General features: G+C 37.6%; 3 protein-coding genes across 3 annotated transcripts in view; 2 read left to right on the forward strand and 1 right to left on the reverse strand.

Annotated features, from left to right (window-relative positions):
• The window catches only part of LOC122093710 (double-strand break repair protein MRE11), a 14,143-nt gene extending 13,171 nt beyond the window's left edge, over window positions 1-972 (forward strand). The window contains 3 exon segments of the mRNA XM_042664137.1: window positions 14-214; window positions 431-596; window positions 720-972. Coding sequence (XP_042520071.1) covers window positions 14-214; window positions 431-538 — 309 coding nt within the window. The 3' untranslated portion in view covers window positions 539-596; window positions 720-972.
• Window positions 973-3,734: 2,762 nt separating this feature from the next.
• LOC122093245 lies at window positions 3,735-7,392 on the reverse strand. The gene is made up of 7 exons (XM_042663532.1): window positions 7,045-7,392; window positions 6,525-6,589; window positions 6,387-6,416; window positions 5,366-6,290; window positions 5,028-5,291; window positions 4,693-4,956; window positions 3,735-4,051 (listed from the first exon to the last, which is right to left on the reverse strand). The coding sequence occupies exons 1-7, from the start codon at window positions 7,174-7,176 to the stop codon at window positions 3,983-3,985; spliced, it is 1,749 nt and encodes a 582-aa protein (XP_042519466.1). The 5' UTR covers window positions 7,177-7,392; the 3' UTR covers window positions 3,735-3,982.
• Window positions 7,393-12,487: 5,095 nt separating this feature from the next.
• LOC122094063 (eukaryotic peptide chain release factor subunit 1-3-like) lies at window positions 12,488-18,065 on the forward strand. Its single transcript, XM_042664699.1, has 3 exons — window positions 12,488-12,636; window positions 16,009-17,499; window positions 17,614-18,065. The coding sequence occupies exon 2, from the start codon at window positions 16,053-16,055 to the stop codon at window positions 17,355-17,357; it is 1,305 nt and encodes a 434-aa protein (XP_042520633.1). The 5' UTR covers window positions 12,488-12,636; window positions 16,009-16,052; the 3' UTR covers window positions 17,358-17,499; window positions 17,614-18,065.
• Window positions 18,066-19,484: the final 1,419 nt, after the last annotated feature.

A 19,484-nucleotide genomic window follows, 5' to 3' on the forward strand; every position in this document is an offset into this window, starting at 1 on the left:
AAAAAAAAAAAAGGAGGGTGAAGAAAATCTCCCGAGCAAAGGACAGAAAAGAGGTGCTTCAAGAGGCAGAGGCAGGGGCAGGGGCAGGGGCCTTACATCATCCTCGAAGCGGGGAAGGAAATCAGATAATGCTTCCATTCATAAATTGCTCATGAACCAAGATGATGATGACAATGACAGGAAAAACAGGATAAAGGATCAACCTCAGCGTCGGGTAAATTATTTCCCTTTCAGCATCATTGATAATCCCTCCATTTTGTTTCCTGCTAATCTGTGTAGACCTATAGAAATATTTTTGAGGACATTGCTTTGAGGTTCCCATGTTTCTGGTTTCTGCTTGAATAATTCTGCTTCGATAACTTGCCATCCCCGTAGGATTCTACCGTTAACGCTAATACGATTATCATTTTTATCATTTTTGGTTTGGCAGCCCTTCAGTGCTTCCTATGCAACTAGAAGCCTGAAGCATGAGACATCATTGAACCCTTTCTTTTACCGGAAAGAAGTAGAAACAAATGTCTGTCTATTAAATGTCTAGCTTCTCTGTATTACTGGATTCAAATTCACCTAGCATTCTTACCAAAACAGTTCATAATGTCTGTCCTCTCTCTACTCTTCTGATCAAATTTAATTGCTTTACGCTTTCTTCAATCAGCTTATGGTGTTTCACTTTTCTAAATTAGTTGTTGATCTGCTTGTTATTGGTTCTGTAATTTCAGGTGACGTGAGTTATGGGGCTTTGAGGAGATGATCACCACTGAGGTTTGTGTAGTATGTTCTTGAGTGGTTTTGCCCGTCTCAGTTTATGTCTGGCTGAATTCCTTTACATTCCTAATTTTGGCGCATTCACAATGTAAATCATCTGGATTGACATCGAATAGAACTGTAAATATATAATTGGTAGCACCTTTTCTTTAGCAACATAAATAATTTCTTTCCCCTTTACTAGTCAGTAATGAATTTTTGAAGAACCTTCCTTTCCCCCTTTATTTGGGAGATTTCAGAAATTGAAATTATGAATATTACAATCCCATATCGGTCATATGGGAGACTGATCCCACATCGATTACAAAAGGGATTTGGTGTCAGTTGATTTGGTCTTATCCTCTTAGTTCCCCACCTTACAAGCCAGTTTATGGGTTTAAGTGCTCGAGTTCTCTAAAGGTTCATATCAGTGAACATCTGGATTGACATCGAATAGAACTGCAGAGTGTTGCTGTGCTCTCAATCCAAAATACTCTTCTCAAGTCCAATTAGAGGGCTATATCCCATATAAAGAGATTCTGTTCACCATGGTTCAAGAGAAATTGGGCTCTTTGTTTTGTTTTTTCTTCTTTTATTTATCCCACACCCTCTTGGTTTTCATTTTTTTCCTTTATTGATATTGATATGTATTGGCTTTATCGGATGTTTTTGCCCTCATTTTTAATTAAAAAAAAAAATCAATTTTGAACAAATTTACTGTTATTAAGAACTACTCCACCAATACAGGATCGACCAGATGCCGGTATCGGCCTTGATTGATATGACCGATCTGATACTGATATTTGAAACCATTTTGAAACAAATTGCATCAGTGAGTAAATAAAAACACATTTCTCATTTTTTTTTTTTTTTGTGTGTGTGTGTGTTACCAAAAACATTTCTTTCCTACAGTAATAGTCTAAATAGAAATAAAAATTATTAATTGAAATGCCAAACACACCCTTGCGGTTTCTGATTTACTTCGGAAAAATCAAAATTTGGTTATATTTTGTTTGGGTTTTCCTTTGCTATTTATGTAGTCACTGAAATTTAAATTTGGGCCATGATGGAATCCATCGTACAAGGGGCCAATGTTTTAGGGAAGCAGATTCTTTTGGACACACCAGTGTGTTCAGCGTGTATCAGATGGTTGGGGGTGCATGCCTAGCGCTGTCAACAGTCCAATGCCTATTGAAGAAGATCAGGCAGTCCAATGCGTATTGAAGAAGATCAGGGTCAATGTTTTTAGCCTACATACAATTGTAGCCCTACGTTTCAGGTTTCTCTTTGCTAGGTCAAATAGTTCTTCCTAATATGATGGTTAGTCATGATGAGGTTTAATTTAAATGGGATAGGATTATCCAAGCAAGCAAGGTAAGATATGCAAGAGAGGGGTATAGCTGTTTATATACGAGGGGCAAAGAGGAGAGAGAGTGTGTTGGATGGAGAGAATGAAAATGACAGCGGTAGCATATCCTAAGGTGAAGAGAGAATCTTTTCATCCATAGAATTTTATCGTCTGATTGAATTGGAGAAGGATATTTTGGATATCCATTCATAGTGTTAAATCATAGGTGAAGTGAAAAAAAAAAAAACAAAATCCAAATTAAAATATACTATATACTTAATAACCTAAGGGAAAAAGTTTGTTGACCATCATGCCCCTTCCTTCCCCTTTGTCTAGGCACAGGGTTCTCTCGCAACAGAAAACATTTGCCCATAACTTAATGTTTATAATGTCATACCATAAGCAAGATAAACATAAATTACATGTGATTTTTGTGGCTGGGTTCATCCTGGATCAAGGTCAAACCACAAGACCCAGCGGAGTGTGACCTTGGGCTTCAAGATCTTGGACTGGGCGAGTCCAATCACTGATGTCCATGGATCCACCATGTTAGACCTTGCAATGGTGGTCAAAAGTAAGCGGAGCTGCTCCCATGCACCCCATTACAGGTGATTGATACTTGTCCCGAAACATTGTTACTCTTTGAAAACACAAGCAAACTTTTTTCTCGGTGAATAAATAATTCATTACCAAAGAGAGGTGGAAGCTCCCAGGAAATTACAATGTGACAATTTCTAGGGGAGGGGAAATAAGTGGAAAACACTTTTGAGATCTTTGGTTTGACATCGAAGAATATGGAGTTCCAAATCTTTCCTAACGACTTAGAGTTGGAAATCCATTTCTTATGGTTTCTTTCTATCCATATTTGGTTTAAAGTGGCACAGAAGGCGAGCTTTCCCACGTAGTCACAAATGATCTTTCCTTGGAAGGTCATGTCCACCCAGATCCGCTCAATATTGACAGGCCAACATTTAGAGAGTACAAGCTTCCAAATAGAGGAGGAGACATGATAGGTAAAGTTGAGATCAAATAATCAGAAAATATTGATTTATGCAACTGTGATAATTTTTCTATTGCATTGCATGCCATATAATACTATTGAACAATATTTAGGTAAATATGATCTGTGTATGCGACATCAAATAGAGTCGATTGGAGAGGAAGGATCCATGTAGCCAACCCCATCTAGCTAAGATTTTCTTGACTTGCTTGTGCTGTACTCTTTCCTTTTACTCTCATTTTCCTTTTGCTTTCGTTTATTTTTACTTTCTGCTCTCCTCTTTGTTTTGCACTGATCCATGTAACCGACCCCATTAAGTTGGGATAAGGATGAGTTTGTTGTTTTTGTCATTCTGAGTCTAGAACATTTATTTGATGCACTTCCCTAAATGTTCTGCCAAACCCTTTTGTTAAAGCTAGAAAGGAAAGGAAAAGCTCTTCAGATTATAAATTTCCAATGTTTTTCCTACCTCCTCTTCATTACAAGTATAGAAATGGAAGTAAGTTCCTACCTAAAATCAATAAATAACTATCGTTCAACATGTGGGAAAAGACTTAAAAAGGTAAAAAGAAATCATCATCCAAGATGGTTTCCAGACATTCAGAGATGAAGATGCTAATAGCTGACTTGGGCAATAAAGAATGACCAATATCAGATTATTTCAAGCTCTATATGAATATTAGTAGTGTAAGAGTTGTCAATATAAGAAGAAAACATATCTGAACAGGAAAGGCTATTGATCAGAGGCCACTCAAGCCAATGACAGCTGATCCATAATTCATGCCACAGCCAGCTAAACCTATCCCCATGTCATCCTCTCCAGAGTAAAATTGAAAAAGAAAGAAGTTTATTTACACTGTATATACAAATTTTGCTGAACTGCAGCACTCTTATCGAAAGTAAATCCTCTGAACAGCATCCGCCGGACCGTTACTTTGATTACCACTTTTGGGTTTTCTCTGTTGAGAAACAAGTCCATTATAACAGAGAATTGATAGTACCCATTAGATAATCAAACGACAAGCATATTATTGGCAAAAATTTGTAAAAAATAACCAGATGCTGCTATTCTGTCATGCAGGAAACATTTTTTTAAATCCTATCCAAGAGAATAAGTGTAACATCAGAGATAATGTTATAACTTAAAATACGGATTTTCGTAATAGCTTTTTACAAATACTACCTGTTTGCATCTAGTTAACACTCTGTTGGCTGTACAATGTAATCTTAATAATTAGGGTCCCAAGATAATTTTAATGGTATTCATCCAAACTGAACTTTCTAGCAGGCCCCAGTTTTCAAAATTTGCTCATCTTATTTCTCATTTTCATTATTCTTGGAACTTTTCATAGTGTCTGCAGCAAGCAAAATCTTAGGTTTGTGCTGCTAAAAATTGTTATCAGAATTTCTTTTTCTTTACTCAGATGCATTACAAAGAGTTAATAACTCATTATTCACTTCTCAATTGTTACTGGCCTAGTGCTCGGTATTCTTTCTAAACCCAAGGACTGTGTCAACTTGGTGTTTTTTCTGTAGATTAACCAGTTCCCAAACTAAACAGAAATGTGATAAAAAATAATGAGAGTGATAACATCCATACCTTAATTTCAGACAATCCCGTGACATTCTTTACTTCTATACTTCGCTTTTTTAGTTTCTGACCTGGAATGCCTGCAGCAGCATTTTCTTTGCCACTGGAGATCTTACCCAAGACCATGCTTCCTCTTGCATTCACATTCCTGCTACCAGCCACCCTGCTGGACCTTCTGGTGCCTGCCATTTCTTCAGCTTTAATGTAAACATGCGAGGATTCTTGTACCTTACCGAGCTGCAATGCATTTGTTGGCTCAGTTTGACATAGAACCTGCAACATTTTACAGGTCATATTTTTATATTATGATTAAGCTTTCTTCAATGAATTTTGAAATTTCTTACCCTGATATCAGACAACCCCATGGCATTCTTTACTTTTACACTTTGCTTTGTTAATTTCCTGGTTTGAATGCCTCCAGCAGCATTTTCTTTGCCACCTGAGATCTGGCCCAAGACCATGCTTCCTCTAGCATTTACATTCCTGTTGCCAGCCACCCTATTGGACCTTCGAGTTCCCACCATCTCTTCAGCTTTCATGTAAACATGAGATGATTTTCGTATCTTACCGAGCTGCAATGCATTTGTAGGCTCAATTTGACATAGAACCTGCATCATTAGTCAACAGGTCAGATTTACCTATTATGATAGAGTTTCCTTCGATGAATTCTGCGACTTCTTACCCTTGAACTTTGGTTAGTGGATTTTATATCTAGGGCTTTCTGTCCCAATTGAGAACTAGATGTCAGGCCTGGATCTTGAATTCTAGATGTTTTAGATACATTTGAAGCCTTCTGCTTCTGGTGCTTGACAGCTTGACCGAAGCTGGTAGCTTTCCTGCTTTCTGGCGTTGTATAGCTGTTCACAACAGCTGAGAGAGTTGTCTCCTTGAGATCACATCTAGGGTTCATGGAGGAACCTACACTTGATGACTTACTTGACGAGGTTGATTGTTTTCCAGGGTTTAAGTTTGGTAAACCACTGGGCTTGCTTGAAGAGGATTTATTGCCATTTGAGTGCTTGATCTCCACCCTTGAAGGCCGTCTCAAAACACCAGTCCTTGTGAGCCTAATCCTATCAGCCCAAAAGAAACCAGTCGTCAAACCAGAGGTTTGATGTGATATTTCAGAAGTATCCTGTAGTTGTTGCTGAGTGTTTTCAGTTGTAGTGCTAGTTGAATTACTCTCACTTGTAACACAAGATTTCACAAGTGAACTACTTTTAGCATCTCTGAAAGTTGACATTGTCTTGGAAGAATTGGATCTCATTGAGGCTGTTCTACTGCTAACGCGAATCACTCTTTTTTTCTTAGTGACAGTGTCTTTCTGATTTCCAAATTTGTCTATGGGTTTCATTTCTTGTACCGATCCCCTGACCATCCGTGACATTCTCAGGCCTAAACTCCCAATAGGATGCTGCTTGTTCAGGGAAACACCATCATTACCCTCTCCCCATTTCCTGCTCCTATAATCTTTACCTCTTGATTTTGACACAGAAGGCGGTAACGTGGGAGAATTAGACCCAAGCAACTCTGAGTTTGAGTTTCCGATCCCTTCACCGGAAAGAGAAAATGCAGACATTAATTTGTGGGATGAGCACTGATGGAACCTGAAAATCAATACATTGGTTGGACACTATCATTAGCAAAAATTCGTGAACAAATGTCAAGAGATCTCTGAAAAAGAAAGGTAACTATGTACATACCGGTGGGCGACTTGAAACCAAGCATCATGACTGCAACATAACATGAAAAAAAGATCAGATCATAGGTGTTGTGGAATTAAACCAAAGAGACATATGGATGTTAGAAATTAACACAGAAGTAGTTCCATTGAAACTCACATATCCTGGTCCATTAACTTCGTCTCTAACGTTAGGTCTACCCACATTGGTGCTTCAATTTCTTCCTGAAGGAGAATTAAGCAAGAGGAAGTTAAGATCACTACATCAGGATGTGAAAGATGATCCAGACATTCTGGAAATGCTAATAACAGTCCTGACCATTGAAAACAGCAGAGAAAATGGAATGGCAAGTATACAAATCTTAGAACAAGTCCAATCTAAACTCAATCAGCTAAGAAGGAAGAGGAACCAAATAAAGGAAGAAAAAAATATCTAAAAACTTGAAAGAAAGATATCCAGATTCAAGAAAACCTTGGGAACAAGAAAAAAAATCTATACAACAGGAATATAGGATCCAGTAAACTACATTATCCAGATACAACCCAGAGATCCAACAACAAACTTCAGATTAATATCCAGAATTTCTAAAGAGCTAGAAACCCTGAAATCTCCCAAGAAATTGCAGAAAATACAAAATATAAAAATCCGGAAAACCAAATGAGGGAATAAATGGGTTTACCAGAAAATCCCAGTGATCAACAGATTCAGAGCTTTTCCTTTGAGATCCTACTCCATTAGCGACACACTTTCTGTTCTGGAATCCTCCTCCATTAACAAGAGAAAGATGACCTTTTGGTTTCCTCAGAACCATCTCGCTTCTTTTGCTTTTTGAATAAATCCCAAACCCTTTTTCAAGATACTTCGAATCGATTCCTTGAGACAACAAAATATGTGATTGACTTGTTCTTACAACTAAGAGGATCAGTAACAGTATACTCCATCTCAAAGATTTCTTGCTCTGTGAACAAGAACAGGAACACTGGCTATTTTGTGGATACTGGTTACCGTTACTTGATGTGTTCGTGTCACTTATGTGGCTTCTGATGCGTTGCGTTCTTTCTTCTTAATCACTACTGTCCATCAGGTGATTGTCTAAAGATTCCATATAAATGGTGATCCATCGCCTGACATTTGGGTCCTCTAGTCGACAGTGGGCCATCCACCCGACCTTTTGTTGGCAGATTTGGGTCAACTTGACGTTTTCATTTGACACCTCTATTGAAGTGTTTTCCTGCGATTATTCTCATCGGACGGTCCAAACTATGGTCTTATCTATCCATCACGGGACCATACCAAGCGATGAACTGTCATCTTGTATCATAACTTATTTATTCTACCGTTGGAAGAATTCAAACTTTTGAAACAGTGAACAACTTCAAAAATATTTATTAAACTACACCAGAGTACCAGACCCCTTACCCTTGGGGTTTTTGGCCTTCGAAAGGTCAAATCTCCCCCCCAAATTGTAGACCATACGAAGATGCATTTGTATTTCATTTAGATTTTTTTCTCGAAGGGCTAGATCGCATGACCACTGTGTCAGTATGAAGATTAACTAAGGGAGGCATGCGTGCATCAACCAAGGTAGGGTGGTCTTTTTACCACCCTAATATCTGGGCATAGGATGCACAACCAGGTAACGATAATTTTTTTTTTTTTTTGGAAAAAGTAGGCTACTTGGTTGCATGGTACATTTCCCCCAAGTGACCACATCATTTCACTACAAAATGAAAAATTACCCTTGATCAAATTATCACATCACTCTTTCATGTGAAATAACTAAAAGTGTGTTTAAATGATTTGAACCAAAAAAATCTTTCCATAAAAATGCCATAGACATAGTTGGTAAGGCACACTAATCCAATGGTTTGGTTTCCTATGCATAAGGAGAAATTTCTTCTGAAACAATCCTAAGTTCCAATTCTATCGGATGTCTTCGAAGAGATGAAACAATCCTATGCTGAAATTGGTAATATTAATGTCGGGGAAGGAATCTACATGAAGACATGTAATGGAATCTACACGTACAATCAACGGGGCCATGGAGGGGGCGGTGCACATCCCTTCAACATTGGCACTCATATATCAATGAGAAGAGAATGTGTTAAGAAGAGAGATAATACAAGAGGGTAATATGTTGGAAAAATATGTCTTTAATTTCATCTGTGGCAATAGTGGGTCGAAGTCATCTTTCTCTTTAAGTAATCTGAGAGAGGTGTGAGGAGGCGTGTTGTAACCATATTTTTCATCAATAGTAAAATAGGATCTCATCTCACTAAGGACATAGACAATCTTGTTTAACCTCATAAATTTGTGTGTATTATTTGTTCTTTGTTTTTTTCTTTTTTTTCTTCACTGTTTTAGGGTTGTATTTCTACATTATACACATGTAAGACGTACGTATAACCTTTTTCCCATTAATGTAAGGCATAGCATTTTTTCTTTTTAATATTTCAAAACTACCCTTCACAAAAATTGATGAAAACTTGTAAACAGGGAGGGGTGAATGGTCATTTGGTCCCCCCTATGTCTGAGTGTAGGAGCGCATGACCAAGTAGCATTTTTTTCTCCATTTTTTATATATAAAGGGAAAATTACTTGGACACCCCCTGTACTATGCCCTAATTTCTTATATGGTTTTGTAAAGAAACTGATTTGGAAGATGGGTGAAAGGAAAATCCTTTCACCAACTAATTAAATCGATTTAGTTTTTGTAAGGTTAACACATTTAAAGAGTAAGTTAGTCATTTTAACTTCACAAGTTTCAATTGAATAACTCATAATGGTAAATATATGTTTTTTTTTTTTTTTTAAAAGTAACATCAAAACTACCACCGTCAGGTTGATGGGGCTTCCCAAGTATATGTTCAATAGTTTGGAAGTGTCCCAAGCAACCTGGTTCATAAGGTACCGGCGGGGGAGGGGATGGAAGGGGGTTGTCCTCAATAATTAAAATGGACTGGCTTCCGTTTGGTATCCGTTCCTAAAAAAAGGTTTTTTGGAAAGGTTTTTTCGCTCCTATTGGAAACGACAAACGGAAACTTCTTCTGTTTGGGTGCAACTTTTAATGTCCGTAACTTCTGTTTTTTGGAACAAAAAAAAGTGAAAAAAAAAATTGAAAAAACGAAATTTGGAACGGCAACCTCCCAAATGGAAGTTCCGTTCCTTTCACCAGTTTTTCCGTTCCCATTTTACAAAAAAAAAAAAAAAAAAAAAAAAAAAAAAATCTCCCGATAAAAATCTGAAATTTTGAAACACCATTTTTTCGTTTAAAAACTGCATTTTGACACAGAAACTGAAATTTTCGTTTTTGACACGAAACGGTGTTTCTGAAACAAAAACGATACCAAACGGTCTATAACAAAACCCTATCTACTAATGGAAGAAATAATTTATTTTTCAGGTGAAAGTAGAGAAGGATGACTTTTTTTATTTTATTGTATTTTATTATTATTTTCTTAAAATCATATAGGAGTGGAGACAGGATGAGTGAGGGAGACTGGGAGAGAAAGGGGAAACACGGAAATATGTAGGATTTGAAAAGCTGAGGTTATCTTCATTATCATTTTTCAAAATTGACACTATAAATCGCATGTAAATTGGTTGTGAAATGAATAAAGAAAATCGAATAGAAACAGATAAAATCAGGCCGAATAAAAATGATTCTTATTTGGTTTGATTTTGATTTGACCGTGTCAAAATATAATTGCACTAGAACCAGACCATATAACCAAAACCAAACCAATGGATACCCTTATCAAGGAGTTATACTGCAACTCCAATGAAAAGAGGTAGTAAAAGAGAAATCAATTAAACCGAAATAATTATTAACTATTTTGGTTTGAAAAATTGGTATCGATTCAATTTCAATTATCTTGAACTAAACCAATAAGTTGAACACTTACACCCTTAGGTTGGAGGCTCAATCACAGAGTTCTCTTTTGATGTTATGAGTCCCACCTACCCACCAAAAAGCCTACGGAAAGAAAAATGGTCAGAAGGAAGTGGATGATAATATACATGGGAATAATGTTTATGGTGGCCCTGCTTCCAGATACATTTAGGGGAGTGAAATGATTGATGCACCTCTGATTAAGTGACATCGCTGTGGATGCTTTTTTGTGCATTTCTGTTGATCCTTGTACACAAATCGCACTTTCCACGAGAGACACTTTCCTAATATACAAATGTGTGCCGGGTCAATGGTTACATGTGCAAGTTAAGAAGGCAAGTAGGTGATTAGAGAATACCCATTATTCTATAATCCTAACCAAACGAAATGAAGACATGTTGTAAAGCAAACCCAATCTTTGATTGTATTCATGTAGCAGGAATTTTGGTACAGGGAAAAAAAGGGTAAAACAGTCTAAAAAATTAAGGCATCAATATTTTAAAGGATAAAATGGTTTGATCAGATACAATCATTGATATTGGTATTAGTATCAGTATCAACACCTAAGAGCTAAGACCATGTTTCCACCTTCTCTCAAAACCCTATTAATCAACAAAAAGCATAACTTGAAAAAAATATGAACCCAATATGGTTGCGTTAGGTAAAGAAATGATGTTTCGTGTCAAAAACAGAAATTTCAGTTTTGGTGTCAAAATGTCTTTTTTTTTAAACGAATCTGGAATGACGGAATTACCTTTTGTCGCTTTGTAAATTCTCGTTTTTTTTTTCCTTTTTTTTTTAACTTCTTATCAAAAAAAAAAAAAAAAACGAAACACCAAACGCTTTATTCCGTTTTTTTCATTCCTAGAACGAAAAAACTCCAGAAACATTTTTTTAGAACGTTACCAAACACAACCTACCTAACGCACTGGCTTGTGGCTTCTACTCGAAGAGCAAGCACGAGGAGATCAGGCAATTGGCTCTTATAACATGAATGTGTGAGTATGTATTTTATGTGTCCCTTCCCCTCTTCCTATCATTTCCCCTATCCCTCCCTTGGGCAGTAGTTCCTTAGAAATAGTTTAAAAGAAAAAAAGAATACCAAGAAAAAGATTCCAAGAAAATTAAATGTTGAAGTCAACATCCTTCCGGGCAGATCATAATGTATATCAAATGTGCATCCACATCTATAAAGAAGAAACATTCTTTTTATTTAACCTATAAAGTCATAAGAAGTCTCTCTAAAATTGGCCACGAAAAGAGAGGATTGCGTCTTCAATTAGAAATGCCTGAGAGGATGTTCACATCAAGGGATGCGCTTTGACAACATTTATGGAGAAATCTATGGATCATCCGTGCTTATTAATTTCTTTATGTATACATGTAAACTAGTAATCGGACCAGATTAAATCTGACAATAACTCAATTATAAATGAATAATAAATTAGATTAAAATTAAAAATTTTCTTATCGATTTGATTTCAGGTTGGCTTGATAACAAAGTAAACCGACTGATTGACGACACCTATAGCTTGAGATCTAAATGGTTGAGATGGGTTACAAATGATTAATCTATGAGACTCTCATGTAACCAACACTTAGAATGATCTAATCATCATCTCATGTGGTAGAAATAGTTAATGGTACTGTGATTTCCTTCTTGTATTGTTACTTTAAGTTTTACTTTTTCAATAATACATTTGATGTTGTACGAGGTACAAATAACAACTTTTAGAGAGCTCGCCAGAGACTCAGAGATATCCACTTTCCGAAAAAACCACAGAATGGGAAATTCCATGGGACCCCATTTCTCCCAAAACCTTCTCTCTTCAATTGGGCTTCCCAGAACATCATTTCCACGCCTGTAAGCAGAATGATTTCAACTTCTATTAGTTTTAAATCTTGAGGAGAAAAGGACATTACCTCATCACATGTTCCTACACTCAAAAACAGGGAATGATGAAAAGACCACTTTATCTCTACAGTTGGATGCCTTTGCACTTCTGTTAATTAATTCTTATGTTAATGCGCTGAGAATATAAAGAACACAATTGTGAACCACCAGCTGGGATAGCTCAGTCGGGAGAGCGTCAGGCTGAAGAATAGAAGGTCACGTGTTTGATCTACGTTCACCGCATCTACCCTTTCTTTTTCTTTTTCTAGGGTATTATGCCAAGTGGGCCAGCACTTCCAGAACCAGTTAAGTCGTGTCACGTTGAGAGAGCTCCAAAACTGCCCTACGTGTCCAGATTTGGCTCAACTTGTATCTGCTATAAGATCGGGGAATACTCTCTCTCCCTCTTTCTAGACCTTTCGGCATTCTCTAATCTCTGCAACCCTGCGATTCTAACAGCGAGGTTGAAGGAGGAGGAGGAGAAGGTAAATTTGAGTAAATTTTCATTTAATATATATATATATATATATTATTGATCTATTATTTTGTCTATTTTTTCAACTTTGTAGAAGATCGTGCGAGATCTTTTAACTTATTTCATTAATTAATTCTGTTTATGATTGTTTATTTCATCTTATACGAGGTTATGTTGCGTCAGATAGTGATCTGATTCCGTCGATCTATCACACATATTTGTATATTATTTTGTCTCTGATTTGATGATCCCCTTTTGGAAATCTTTGCGATTCATGGTACGATTTATTTTGATGCTCTTGAGAAACTGGTTTCCGGGTTATAGTTGATTTGTTTCTTCTTTTTTATTTTAAGTGTGTGATGCGAAATTCTGGTTATTGTAATATTGGAAATTCTGGCCCTTAGTTGTGTAGAATTAATCTTAGATCCCATGGGAACCCTTGTATAGTCCATGAGGCTCAAATGATTTGTGATAAGACAAACTAAGGCGATTAGAGAACTTTTGTGGTTATAGTTAGGATCGTGTTGCAGATGTTGCAGAAGATCGAATAACATGTTTAAGGGTTGGGGTTTCACATGGGAGGCGGAAGTAATAATCCCACAAGAATGTGATAAGCCTATAGGTACTTGGGCACCCTCTCCTTAGTGGCTAGCTTTGGCAACTCGGGTTGTCTCAAAAAGGATAAAGTTGGAGAAGATCTCGGTTGTTCCCACATGGAGGGGGAAGATGTGAAAGATCTCAGTTACTGTCGTGTGGAGGGGGAGATATCTGATAAACTTGTCATTTTCATTTTTGTGACTGATGCAGTTTTAAGTTGCATATAGTACACACCTGCTACCTAGCCTGCTTATTGTGCACAAACTTTGCAGGCAATCATGATAGCTCAAACAGTTTGCCCGTTGTACAATTCTTATTTAGAGGAAAACATTACCGTGCAAATAATATAAATGGATATAATATAAAAGAGGAAAGTGTGAACTTTTAATGCTTCACAATTGGGTTTCAATAGTTATTTTGTGGTTTTTTAATGGCTTTGTGGAATTGATGCCTTTTCTTTAATATTGCATTTATATCATCTGAGTGATATGTTCTAAACATGGATAATAGGATATGCCTTGTGGTTGCAGGTTGCTTTTTATCCATTTGTCTTCTCCCGCATGCAGAAGGTCATGCGTGATTCTTTTTAAAATTATTTCATTACTTAATTTTGTTTATGATTGGTTATTTTATCTTATACGAGGTTACGTCGTGTCAAATAGTGATCTGATTCCTTCGATCAATAACACATATTTGATTATTATTTCGTCTCTGATATGATCCCCTATTACAAATCTTGTGATTCTTCTTCTTCTCTTCTTCTCTGACGAGTGAAACATAAGATCATCTACTTGGAGGGTACGATTTATTTTGATGCTCTTGAGAAACTGGTTTCCGGGCTATAGTTGATTTGTTTCATCTTTTTTACTTTAAGTGTGATGCAAAATTCTTGTTATTGTAATATTGGAAAATGTGGCCCTTAGTTGTGTAGCATTAATCTTAGTTCCCATGGGAGACCCTTGTATAGCCCATGAGGCTCAAGTGATTTATGATAAGACAAACTAAGGCGTTTAGAGAACTTTTCTGGTTGTAGTTAGGATTGTGTTGCGAAAGATCGAATAACATGTTTACGCGTTGGGGCTGGGGTTCATATAGAAGGCGGAAGTAATAATCCCACATTGAATGTGATAAGCCACTTGGGCACTGTCTCCTTAATGGCTAGCTTTGGCAACTGGGTGTGTCTCAAAGGATAAAGTTGGAGAAGATCCTCGGTTGTTCCAGAGTGTGTGTGTGTGTGTGTGTGTGTGTGGTGTTGGGGGGGAGTGAAAGATCTCGGTTACTCTCGTGTGGAGGGGGAGATATCTGGTAAACTTGTGAATTTTGTTTTTGTGACTGATGCAGTTTTAAGTTGCATACAGTACACACCTGCTACCTAGGCTGCATATTGTGCACCTCCGTCGCAGGAAATTATGATATCACAAACAGTTTGCGCGATGAACAATTCTTCTTTAGAGGAAAACATTACCATGCAAATAACATAAATGGATATTCTATAAAAGAGGAAAGTGCGAACTTTTAATGCTTCACAATTGGGTAACAATAGTTATTTTGTGGTTTTTTGATGGCTTCATGGGATTGACACCTTTTCTTTAATATAGCATCTATATCATCTGAGTGATATGTTCTAAACATAGATAATAGGATGTCTTGTGGTTGCAGGTTGCTTTATTGTTCCTATTTTTTTTATTTTTTTATTTTTTTATTTTTTTATTTTTGACTTTGCAGAAGATCATGCGTGATTTTTTTAAACTTATTTCATTAATTAATTGTGTTTACGATTGGTTATTTTATCTTATACGAGGTTTCGTTGTGTCAGATAGTGATCTGATTCCTTCGATCTATAACACATATTGGATTATTATTATTGTCTCTGATATGACCCCCTGTTACTAATCTTGCGATTGTTTTTCTCTGACGATTGAAACATAAAGATCATCTACTTGGAGGGTACGATTTATTTTGATGCTCTTGAGAAACTGGTTTCCAGGCTATGGTTGATTTGTTTCTTCTTTTTTATTTTAAGTGTGTGATGCAAATTTCTGGTTATTGTAATATTGGAAATTCTGGCCCTTAGTTGTATAGCTTCAATCTTAGATCCAATGGGGAACCTTGTATAGTCCATGAGGCTCAATTGATTTGTGCTAAGTCAAACTAAGGTGTTTAGAGAACTTTTCTGGTTCAAGTTAGGATCATGTTGAGGAAGATCGAATAACATGTTTAACGCGTTGAGGTTGGGTTCACATGGAGGTGGAAGTAATAATCTCACATTGAATGTGATAAGCCTATAGGTTCTTGGGCTTCCTCTCCTTAATGGCTAACTTTCGCAACTCGGGTTGTCTCAAAGTTGGAGAAGATCTTGGTTGTTCCCGTGTGGAGGGGAAGACGTGAAAGATCTCGGTTACTCGTGTGGAGGGGGAGATTTCTGATAAACTTGTGAATTTCAAATTTCGTTTTTGTGACTGATGCAGATTTAAGTTGCATACAGTACACACCTGCTACCTAGGCTGCTTATTGTGCACCTCCGTTGCAGGCAATTATGATATCTCGAACAGTTTGCCCGATGAACAACTCTTCTTTAGAGGAAAACATTACCTTTCAAATAACATAAAATGGATGTTTTATAAAAGAGGAAAGTGTGAACTTTTAATGCTTCGCAATTGGGTTTCAATAGTTATTTTGTGGTCTTTTTGTGGCTTCCTGGAATTGATGCCTTTTCTTTAATGTAGCATTTATCATCTAAGTTATATGTTCTAAACATAGATAATATGCTGTCTTGTGGGTGAAGGTTGCTTTATTGTTCCTACTTGGCGATTTTTTCTACCTGTTGCAATGGCAGATGCTTATGAAACTGATAAGAATATTGAGATTTGGAAGATCAAAAAATTGATCAAGGCACTGGAAGCTGCGAGAGGCAATGGAACCAGCATGATCTCTCTAATCATGCCTCCACGAGATCAGATATCCCGGGCCACAAAGATGTTGGGTGATGAATTTGGAACTGCCTCAAACATCAAGAGTAGGGTTAACCGTCAATCAGTTTTGGGTGCCATTACATCTGCACAACAGAGGCTGAAGCTTTACAATAAGGTTCCTCCTAATGGATTGGTGCTTTATACTGGCACTATTGTAACTGAAGATGGTAAGGAAAAGAAGGTAACATTTGATCTTGAACCTTTCAAGCCAATAAATGTTTCCTTGTACCTGTGCGATAATAAGTTCCATACTGAGGCTCTAAATGAATTGTTAGAGTCTGATGATAAATTTGGTTTTATAGTCATGGATGGGAATGGGACTCTTTTTGGTACTTTAAGTGGCAATTCACGGGATATCCTTCACAAATTCACTGTTGATCTCCCAAAGAAGCATGGAAGAGGAGGTCAGTCAGCTCTGCGATTTGCTCGTCTTCGGATGGAGAAACGACATAATTATGTAAGAAAGGCAGCAGAGCTAGCCACACAATTCTTCATAAATCCCACCAGCAGCCAACCAAATGTTGCAGGATTGATACTAGCTGGTTCAGCTGACTTGAAAACAGAGTTAAGCCAGTCAGATATGTTTGATCCACGCCTTCAGGCAAAGATACTAAATGTGGTTGATGTTTCATATGGGGGAGAGAATGGTTTTAATCAGGCCATTGAGCTATCCTCAGAGATTCTGTCCAATGTGAAGTTTATACAGGAAAAGCGTTTGCTTGGAAAGTATTTTGAGGAGATCAGCCAGGATACAGGAAAATATGTCATTGGTGTTGATGATACCCTTAAGGCTTTAGAAATGGGTGCTGTTGACACACTTATTGTGTGGGAAAGCTTGGATCTTAGTAGGTATGAGTTGAAGAACACTGTTACAGGGGAGACTCATATAAAGCACTTCAAGGATCAAGAGGTCAACGAGTCTAAATTCCGGGATGCAGATGGTGCTGACCTAGTGGTTCAAGAAAAGATGTTACTGCTTGAGTGGTTTGCTGATACATACAGGCAGTTTGGTTGCACACTTGAGTTCATTACGAACAAATCCCAGGAGGGGTCTCAGTTCTGCAGAGGATTTGGTGGCATTGGTGGTATACTTCGTTACCAGCTTGATTTGGGGGTATTTGATGAGTTGTCTGATGGAGAAATATGTGACGATTCTGATTAACAATCAATGAACCCTTGCTTAATGCCAGTGCAGACAGAAGGCTGGGAGAACAAAGGGAAAGTCTGCACTGGTTATGTGAGCAATGGTGCTCACTGTTACTCTTCTCTTGCAGCACCAGAAGTTTCACAGAATATTTATGAAGGTTTCTTTGCTTAATTCTTTTCCTCTATGCCGCATGTCTATATTGAACCCTTTTTTGCATTATCATATTTCTAATTGAGTATTGCTCTTTTTTCCCTTATTTCTGAACTTGAAGGTGCTACCTGCTTGGTGAATTTGGAGGGAGAAGAGGAAGCTTGGTATGGTGATTTCACAATATTTGGTGATGATCGAAGCAGCCGTAGCTGTTTCATGAGACAGAATAGAGCTATGAATTGTGGAGCGATCCTTGTTCATCAGGTCATTTGGGTCTGAATAGGATCAAGACCTCGTGCTTGTGTTGGATTGGCATTTTGGAACCTTTAAGTTCTCCATGGATGTTTAGTAGCTACTCCTGCTATTACTCCTGCTGCTGCAGTTCTGCTGCGGCATTTCTTAGTCTTATAGTTCTTATTGGGGATCTATAGTCCTCAATTTGGTCTTGTTTAAGTTGCCTTTGTTTTGATTGGAGCTTGACATCTTAGTAAACTGGTACATTTGGCTATTATCCATTACATAGGAATATATTATATTAATAGTCTAATATAGATTGCAAGCATTGAATTCTCACATCTGATGATTCCTCTTTGTTGCAACTACCATCTAATGATTATGATAGTAGATAAATGAGAGCTTGGATAAATGTAATTTTGAGACAACTTCCAATAAAAAATCAGAAGTGAATGAATGATTGTGAGAAGCAGCCCTTCCCACCTTAAGCTTTGGATCACCCCCTTGTGTTGGCCTTTAATGGCTGACTTATCTGTGAAGGGGGAAGAAACAGAGATTGGGTGTGAGGGAGGGCCAGGCAGAGGTGGTGTTTCACATATGTGGCCTGCTTGATTCCTCTCCCATTATGATATGTTCCTCTGTCTTTGCCAATGTGGTTGTGCTCGGTTCTTTCTAGTTTGTTTGCTCTATATGAAGATAGTCAAGGAGCTGAAGAAAGTATCATTAACCTGAACTTTATATAATGCTTCACTTTTTCTGTAATATTGATACTCACTCGTATCAGTTTTAGTTCCCCCCCCCTCTGCCCCCCGGCTGGTTTGTATAATCTATTAGGAGGTGAAAATGGAGTGCCCTAAGTTCCAATCCCACTGCCCTCACCTTGAGCCAGCCATCACTGTGTCGCAAGTCAGTTGGCTGCTGTGATGGGGATTAGTCAGGCCAATATGTTTGGTTACCCATGTTATCAAAATAAAATGAAATAAAAAGGAGAATGGAGTGACCTATGTGATGGGTCTATTATGGTGGTGTCAAAACTGGGACCGAACCGGTTAGGTCGATCAAAACAAAATCAAATCGAAACTGATATTGCCTATAACAATTTTCTGATGCAAAACCTCGGTTCCATCCCATTTCATCTCTGTTTCTAACACTTTCCCCCAATCTAGAAGAATATTAAATTAAACTTCCATGACAAAGTAATCATGGACGTGTGACCCATTTCCATCATTTCAACATAATGAAGTCTACCATCACTGTGGTCACTGCCTTAGTTGCTGATGACAAGAATAAGTAACAGAAGCACACATAATTGAGACTATGGGCTCTAGTTTATGCAAGTGGTCCTCAATAAGAAACCAAAGGCGAATCGAACCCAACCCAGTAGCGCATTGATAGGGAAATTGAAACTAAACCGAAACCGATTGAAACCAAGACAAACCTGATGTCCCTTATTGGATCATGTTTTGGACACTCATTCTCATACCGAAGTTGATAAAATTAAACCAAAACCTGTCCAAACCGACCGATTGACACCCGTAGTCTATTATATGAAGTGTCTTCCGTTGCACACAACTTGATGATGAAAGTTTTTCTTGACCTCATGGTAATGGCCATAAATATCTGCCTCCCTTTTTACGAATGGTTGAAAATATCCAAACTGTGGCATAGTACCATATAGCGGTTCCTTTAGTGAAGGAGACACGGCTACACTTGCTTAAGGGCAAGCCGATCTTAATGTTCGGGTTGACTTGGTTCGAT

The sequence above is a fragment of the Macadamia integrifolia genome, chromosome 11, assembly GCF_013358625.1.
Source record: "Macadamia integrifolia cultivar HAES 741 chromosome 11, SCU_Mint_v3, whole genome shotgun sequence".
In the NCBI taxonomy this organism is placed as follows: Eukaryota; Viridiplantae; Streptophyta; class Magnoliopsida; order Proteales; family Proteaceae; genus Macadamia; species Macadamia integrifolia.

What these genes read in the sequence shown, in the direction of transcription:
- LOC122093245 (XM_042663532.1), bottom strand. Translation starts at nt 7,176, where the DNA reads ATGGTTCTGAGGAAACCAAAAGGTCATCTTTCTCTTGTTAATGGAGGA. An exon ending in CCACTAACCAAAGTTCAAGG is followed by an intron (nt 5,292 to 5,365) that starts GTAAGAAGTCGC and finishes CTAATGATGCAG; the next exon opens with GTTCTATGTCAAATTGAGCC. An exon ending in TGGGGTTGTCTGATATCAGG is followed by an intron (nt 4,957 to 5,027) that starts GTAAGAAATTTC and finishes AAAATGTTGCAG; the next exon opens with GTTCTATGTCAAACTGAGCC.
- LOC122094063 (XM_042664699.1), top strand. Translation starts at nt 16,053, where the DNA reads ATGGCAGATGCTTATGAAACTGATAAGAATATTGAGATTTGGAAGATC.